Source organism: Octopus bimaculoides, chromosome 11 (genome assembly GCF_001194135.2).
Source record: "Octopus bimaculoides isolate UCB-OBI-ISO-001 chromosome 11, ASM119413v2, whole genome shotgun sequence".
NCBI lineage: Eukaryota > Metazoa > Mollusca > Cephalopoda > Octopoda > Octopodidae > Octopus > Octopus bimaculoides.
Window position 1 is genome coordinate 23,839,337 of NC_068991.1, and position 8,461 is coordinate 23,847,797.

At 37.2% G+C, this 8,461-nt stretch overlaps 1 protein-coding gene across 1 annotated transcript in view; it reads left to right on the forward strand.

Annotated features, from left to right (window-relative positions):
- Window positions 1-7,001, forward strand: part of LOC106867916 (tRNA pseudouridine synthase Pus10) — a 40,761-nt gene extending 33,760 nt beyond the window's left edge. The window contains exons 14-18 of the mRNA XM_014912987.2: window positions 1,177-1,294; window positions 1,434-1,477; window positions 2,365-2,463; window positions 4,364-4,463; window positions 6,841-7,001. Coding sequence (XP_014768473.1) covers window positions 1,177-1,294; window positions 1,434-1,477; window positions 2,365-2,463; window positions 4,364-4,463; window positions 6,841-6,879 — 400 coding nt within the window. The 3' untranslated portion in view covers window positions 6,880-7,001. The remainder of the gene's footprint in view (window positions 1-1,176; window positions 1,295-1,433; window positions 1,478-2,364; window positions 2,464-4,363; window positions 4,464-6,840) is intronic.
- The last annotated feature ends 1,460 nt before the right edge of the window (window positions 7,002-8,461 follow it).

An 8,461-nucleotide genomic window follows, 5' to 3' on the forward strand; every position in this document is an offset into this window, starting at 1 on the left:
TTGAGATGCTCTGTGTTTATTTCAATTATTTTAAATATAACAAAGAATTTAGAAAAATAACCTAGTTATTATTAAGCTAATGTTAAGACCATAAATTGTGACTAAGGTTTGGTGGAAGATTTTAATTCAAAACTTACGGAAGCAAAACATTTGTACTACAGAACCAGTTTTGGCCAGGTTGGTAACGAAAGAATTAAATATATTTTCTCACCAGCTTTTTTGTGATCTTTGCCTTAAATATGTTAACATTAACTTAATTGTTATTAAAAAAAATAACAACTTCAGCAGTTCTCTGAATCTGCAAAGTCATCCAACTCATACATTTATATAATGATCTTTGTTTGCAGTGATGAGTGTTTAGTTGTTTGAGGAACTCAACTACTTCCTCATTGAATTGATGTAGATGTGTTTGAGGACTTCACAGACTCATGTGTCATTATGTAATTTTCATGCAGGATCAACATGACACAGGGTGAGATGGCCAACTCTTTTAATTACAGGTACAAATCCATCTGTTATGCTTCCAGACAGTTTCTGTCTACCAATTTCCATTCACAAATATTGTGTTGACTTGAGGCCTTGGCAAAAAAAACTCTTACCCTAAATGCCATTGCAGTGGCACCTTTGGCAAATATCTTGCCATTGCCATGAATTTACAAATACAAAAAAAGAAATAAAATGTTGAGGAGGTTCTTTCAGTCTTGCAATTTACATGGCAACCCTACTAATGCTGGTGCTACAAAAAAAGTACCCAGTGGCTTTAAGAAGAGTATCCAGCTGTAGAAGCTATATCATAGATATTAGAGCACGATACAGTCCTCCAACTTGTCAGATCCTGTCAAACCTTCCAACCCATTGCCAGCATGGAAGGTAAATGTTCGATAATGATGAACGGTGGTGGCAGTGGCAGCATTCTGTATTAAACTAAAGAATCAAAATTAAGTTTACTGGCTGATTTAAATTCCTGTTTGCAACTTCTTAAAGACAAAGCTGTGTCTGTGTGTTGTGTGTGTGTGTGTGTGGGGGGGGTTAAGGAGCAGTGAAGATGGGTTACAAAGGAATATATTTAATTTCTAAATGATTGTGGTTGCATACTTTGAAATTTCATTTAACATTTCACCTTTCATTAAATCACTGTAATGTATTGACCCTAATTGTCCAACATTGTTATTGTAGAGAGGAGATTGGAAATCTGAAGGAGGGAGAAATTGATAAGACAAAAAGTTACTCAGCTCTGTGCTGGTCACAGAAACCACTGACAGAAGAGCAACTAAGTGCACTTTCTACTTACAAGGTGAGTTTTATCCATATTTCTGTATTTTCTTTCTTTTTCACTGTTGAGAAATTCAGTTAATAAATATGTTAAGAAATTGCTAAGAGATTTTTGTAAATCTCTTGAAAATTCTGAAGGCACTCTTTTGTCTTGGTTCTAGGATTTGGCTATTCTTCAGAAAACACCTATCCGAGTTCTGCACAGGTAAGTCCTGTGAAGGTTGCTACCTTTCTTTTCAAGTGTGTTCATTTTCATGATGAATTCCTTTATGCATCTTCATTATCTTAAAACTTTGTAAATGATGTTACATATTAGAAGTAGTAGATTGAGAAAGAAAAGAGAAACATACCCACACACAGTGCTGGAATCGTAGGTGAAATAAATACCAGAGATGCTTTACTCCATGCAGAAACTGCCAGAGCTATTCAGATGCAGTGCAAGCTATTCAGATGTAGTGCAAGCTATTCTGATGGTGATTAAAGTGGCGGCGATATCATCATCATCATTATTTCATGTCTGTTTTCCACATTGGCATGGATTTAACAGTTTGGCAGGAGTTGATTGGCTGAAAGGCTGTTTTGGCATGGTTTCTATGGCTGGATGCCCTTCCTAACACCAACCACTTTACAGTCTACACTGGAACGGGTGCTTTTTACATGGCACCCGCAATTACAAGCCTGCAAGATTAGGGATGCTAAGCCGGATGTGTGTGTGTGTGTGTATATATATATATATATATATATATATGCATATATTCATTCTATTGTTTTATTAGTATTTTCCTGTGCTGGCAATCCTTGTTTTTCAAGTGAGGGTTTTTTGGTCAATAATCTTCAAAACTATAGAGCTACAAGATATATTGTTCACAGGAAATGTAAACATATCACTATTTTTTTACCCCTCAGTGTATAAAAATTGGTGTTTTTGCATTTGTCTGCATACATCTAGAATTACAGCAGTTGATATAAATGCATGTGTGTGTAAGTGTTTTATGTGTTTCTGAATGTGAATGTCTATGTCTTTAAATAGCTGTAGAAGTATGTCAACTGGAATAAACAATAGATTATTTTTTATTTTATTTTACATTTCAGGCGTCCCCTGGCATCTCGTAAACGTCTGATACACTTTATGTCTGCAACAAAAGTTAATGACAATCACTTTCGCCTCAGTCTTTCTACGCAGGCTGGAACGTATCCTTTTTACTTTTGCTTTGTGCATGGTGGGTGGGTTGGCAGAATTGGTAGAGCACCAGATAAAATACCCAGTGATATTTCATTACATCCTTTCATATTCTGAATGAGAACAACTTCATTACATCATTTTATATTCTGGATGAGGACAGCTTTGTAAGGAAGTGTTGATTTCTAACTGTGAAGGGAACCTGTGGAAGAGGTAGACCCAGGAAGATGTGGGATGAAGTGGTGAAGTATAATCTTCAGATGTGTCTCATGGAGGCGATGACAAGTGACTGAAACCTTTGGTGATTTGCTTTGCTTGAGAAGTGAAATCATAGTCGTGGCCAGTGCCAGTGACATGTAAAGAGCACCCACTACACCTTATGGAGTGGCTGCTGTTAGGAAGGGCATTCAGCCATAGAAACTAAGCTAAAATAGACTGGACCCTGGTGCAACTCTCCAGCTTACCAGTTCCAGTTAAACCGTCCAACCAATGGAAAACAACCTGGCTTGTTCCTCTGCCCCCGCCCATGCTGCAGCACTTGACCCTACCTTTCCAACACCACCATCCTCACAGGCACCCATCATCGTCCCTATCATATCAACGACTCCTTTATCTGCACTTCTAGCAACGTCATTTACTGCATCTTCTGCTCTTTCTGCCCTTCTCTGTACGTCGGTCAACAGGACACTGCTTGGCTGACCAGTTCATAGAGCATCTCTGAGACATCAAACTCGGCAATGACACCCCGGTCTTGCGCCATTTCCAACCCATGGAAAATGATGATGATGATGAATTATATCCTTTCAGAGTTGATAAAACAGTAAACCTCGTCAAGTACTATCATTGATATGATTCTCTGTACTACTTCTCCAAAATGTGTCGAGGTATAAGGTGCCTATTTGCATACTAAGTGCGGGGGGGTGGGAGTTATGTAATCCATGTTTCTCTGTGTGTGAAGGTCATGTATGAGTTGGATCTCCATTGTTTGATGAAGATTCAGTTCTTCGATCAACTGAATTGTCTGCTCCTAAATCATGTTAATGGCTGAGTATTCCACAGACATGTATGACCTTAATGTAATATAATGTGATATAGTATGCTATAAGGCTGAATAATAGGTGTTTCACCCAATGATCTTCTGTACAGTTTTCTTCTACCTAATTCCACTCAAAAGGTATGGATCAATCTGAGGTAACAGAAAATGACATTTACCCAAGATACCATGCATAGCATTTGAACCTGAGATCTCATGGTTTTGAAGAGAACATTTTAATCATTTGGCCATACTGTTCCCAGCAGTATTTCTTCTGACTCATTACTTTCTGAGTTGAGATTCCACTGGGATCAACTTTGTTTTCCATCCTCCCAGCATTGATAAAGTACTAGTCAAATACTAGGGTTAATACTATCGAGTGCCCTGCTTCCTGTGAATTTGCAGGCCTAGTGCCTCCTTTAGGTACAGGAATCATAAGTGACTTGCTCATAGTATGTCAAGGTGTGGACATCCTTAATAAAGGATTTTGATTGCCATGTCATTTTTTTTTTAAGTATAAAAATTCAGTTTTAAAATGTTTATTTTTGTGATTTTTTCCCCCATTTTGCCACTAGGATAACATTAACTTGCATACTTAAATGTATTAATTAGCATACCTAATTAAATGAGGAACGCAAAACGTCATAGAAATGTTGTTATTAAGAAGTGATTTTATTGGAATTTGAATAAAATATATTTACTGGGCAAAAAATTGTTTAGAGGAGAGTTCTAAGAATAAATATATTTGATGGCAAAAAGTGATGTTTGTGAGAAGTTGTCATTGTATTTTTGTACAACTAAATCTATTGTAAGCATTCTCTGAATACTTTTGAAAAACAAACTCAACAAATGATTTTTTTCTTCAATGAAATTATCAGCTATGTGAAAGAATTTGTTCATGGTGATTTTGGAAGAACTCAGCCAAATTTGTCTTGCGTTTTCAAAACTGACTGTGATATTTTAGAACTGGATGTTGTGGTAAGAACACATTTTCATTTTAGTTAACTTAATGTATTTTGTGTGTTGGTACTGTGATGTTTTTTTATGGAAAGCCACCATTATGGAATTCCAGTGAGGCCAACTAAGTGTTGCCTTATTGGAATTCCAAAACTAACTGTAAATAATGATTTAGTGGCATATTACGGTTTGTACTGTCTTGGGTGTATTAGCTTACACATAACTGAGTTACTCCTGCCTTATACATAATCTGCTGTTTGTATATTTTATAAGAGCAGCTTAAAGAATTTTCAAACTCTATGGAAGTTATACTTTAGATCTAAAGCTCATGACTTTGTATCTTGAGCTAAAGAACAAGTTTGATAAAGATTTTAATCATTTTTTGCTGCAGTTGATTTATATGGAAATTAAGGTGCCTGTTCTTTTGAAAGTTATCAAATATATTGTAGAAACTGCTTTATGCCAGCTGTGTGCATAGAAATTGTTTTCTGCTAGCTGCAATCTTCTAGATTTGCTGATTTTCTGTTCCTTATAAATACAATGTAGTTTTTCTAGAGGTCTGATAAGAAGATCATCATTGTCACCATTGTTTCTTTTTCACCTGCTTTTTGCATGCTAGCATGGATTAAATAAGATGTGTTGAGGCAATTTTCTGCAGTCCTTTCTTTTGATGAATCTTGTTTTTCTAGCAAGGTATTTTTATTCTGCTGGTCTTCACATGGTGAAGCTTCTGACCTATGGGATATATTTATACTAGAAACACAAACAAATGATACCATTTTTGCTCAAATGGTGACAGTGTGAAGACACATAGACATAGGTTCTTGTGCATACACGCACACACACACACTGTGAAACCCACAATGCAGTATTGTTCCTACATCCAGGACGGTGTTCTGTGATGCATACCCTTATCCTGGATTGTGTCCAGAGAAGAGTCATGAAGCTGATAGGCTCTCTATCGCAAGTGGACACATTCTAGCCTCTTCCCTCATGCTTGCTGTCTTCTCTTCCTTTGCTGTAACTACCATAACAGCTTTTGCCCTTTGGAGCTGGCTGCTTTTGTTCCTCCACTACTCAGGCACTCCATCCATCCACTCATTTCATCTCTTCACCTCTAGCCCCCCACTTGGTGCACCACTTTCCCTGTAATAACTACTGTACTCAGTCCAAACATTGTCCCTCTAGAATCTCTTCCCAATTCATGTTTTTCCAGCAGCTATTCAAATGTAATATTAAGGGCATCAAACAAGGCGGCAAGCGGGCTGAATCTTTAGCATGCCAACCTTAGCCGCAATTTGTCTGTCTTTACATTCTGAGTTCAAATTGCTTTCATCCTTTCGGGGTCAATAAAATAAGTACCGGTTGAGTACTGGGGTTAATGCAATCAACTTACCTACTCTCCCTAATTTGCTGGCCTTGTGCCAGAATTTGAAACCAATATTAACAGCATCAGTCTCACCCATCTTAAAAGACCTGCAAAAGTCATAGGTTCTGCTCATTCCTTTAAATTCAGCAAGTAAATACACACACACACATACACACACACACACCACACACACACACACACACACACACACACACACACACACACACACACACACACACACACACACACACACACACACACTGTGTTTGTCTAAATATACAAATGTCTGAAATGCATTGTTATTAAATAAGATAACAATTTTTTCAAGTTATTAATCTCAACTTTATAAAAATAAATACTTTCAATAATTAGATTTACTCTGTGTTTTGATTGGTTCAATCTTCAGTTCATCCTCAGATTCTTATTCATGAATATGTACATAGTTCCAGTTTAGATTTGAACTTGGAACTTTTATTTCCAAGCTAAAGGCAACAATTAGGGTTCCGATTCACTTGGCTATTGATGCGTGTGTCTGTTTAATTTATTTCTACCAGTTTCAGGACAGCTATTGTCATCTGAAATAGCTCTCACTTTCTTTGACTATAAATATAATTCAGAATCAGTATATTTTATTAACTTTGAACTAATCTTTCAAAAAGAGGATCAAAGGTCCTTCCTGAGGTCATTTCCTGAGGACCTGAGGAAACTGGCTCATAAGGCCAGTTTCCAAGATTCTATGGAATTTATATTCCTTTCCCTCAATAGAGTGCTGATCCGTCACTAGATAACTCATCTTTACCAGGTGAGTGGATGTGAGCAATGTGAAGTGACATGTTTTGCTCAAGAATACAATGCATTGCTTGATCCAGAAATTGAAACCACAATCTTACAATTAGGAGTGCAACACCCTAACCACTAAACCATGTGCCTCCACAAACTAATTTTTACACTTCAATGAGTTGTCTTCACAGTTTTCTCATATCTTCTAATTTCAATGATTTATTTACTGTATTCTTATATTTCTTTCAGTCTGTGGACATTGACTGGCCAAAACGTCTTGACCAATGAAAGACATTTCTGCAGGCAAAACATCTGATTGTAATATGGAACTGTGATCTAGAATTTAATAATCAATTTGGAAAAAATAAATAGATAAATAAATAAAAGAAATAAAAAACAATCACTTTCTCTATTGTTGTTACAATATTATTATTGCTGTCATCTTCATTTTATGCCTGTTTTTCTATGCTGGAATGGTTGGACTGACCTTGACTAGCATAACATGTCACCATTTGTTGTATTCCTTAGTTATGTAATACACATCACAACAGAGAAAACCATTAATCTTCTTGTTGTTATGCATCATGCTTTTCAGCTTGATTTTTATTTTATGATACTGCATGCTCTTCTTATCACCAAGTACTTCACAATATAAACATTAATTTCTACAATATGCACAAGGCTTCACATTTTGTAGACTGTAGCATTGAACTCTATTTTGTTGTATATACTGTATCTTGTGTCTTTGACTAGCCACTAATACGAGGGTTGGCTGAAAAGTTCATAGGCTGACCAAGATACTCTCATGGAATGTGACCAAATGAGGTTTATTTTTCAACATAATCTCCCTTGCAGTCCAAACACTTCTTTCATTGGCATTGCAGTGCTTGGATCCCATTTGTGAAGAGGCTTTCATCAACAAAGTCATCAACAGCAGTGTTTACATCATTATCCCTGTGGCACTGGTTCCCAGCCAAGTGTTTTTTCATGTTGGTGAACAAATGATAGTCAGATGGGGCCAAATCAGAAGAATAGGGAGGGTGATCAACCAGTTCAAAGCCACAGTCACACAGAAGCCATTGAAAGTAAGGATTTGTGTGCTGGAGCATTGTCCTGTTGAAACAAGATCCCTTTTGTCAGTTTTCCTGACAGTTTGGTCTTGATTTAGCTTTTCATAACTGCCTCAGCAAACTGGCAGAGTACTCTCCTTTGATGGTGTGACTCTTTTGAAAATTGTCTATAAAGAACATCTTTTGCATCCAAAAGGACAGGCCATCGCCTTTACTGCAGATGAAATGACCCGACCTTCTTTGGAGCAGGTGAGAAGTATTTCCACTGTATGGATTGTCTCTTTATCTCAGGCTCAAAGTGATGACACTAACACATAGATTAGGAAAAATTCAAGGAAACCAGCTGGATCTGCCTGAAACAATGTCAGATTTTCCTGTGACTTGATCAGCCTGGTGCACTTTTGATCTGGTGTCAGATGTATTACCCATTGAGCAGAAACCTTCATGCCAAGTTCATTGTGCAGAATATTCTCAACTCTCTCTCACAGGATATGCTAGTAGTATGGGCTATTCGATTTATTGTCAATCACCTGTCATCCATCATCATGTGGTGAACACAATGTTTTCATTGGTGGTGGCAGTTTCAGGATGTCCAGACCTTGGGTCATCTTCAAGAGTCTCCTTTCCCCTCCTTAATTCAGCTACCCACTTTTGCACTATTGATAAAACTGGAGCATCGTCCCCTAATGTAGCAAGCATGAATGTCCTTGTGGGGGCTAAACCATTTTTCTGCAGGTACATGATAACACTACGATGCCAAATTTTGTCCATTTTCAAGAGAAGTCACAACTAGTTATCTT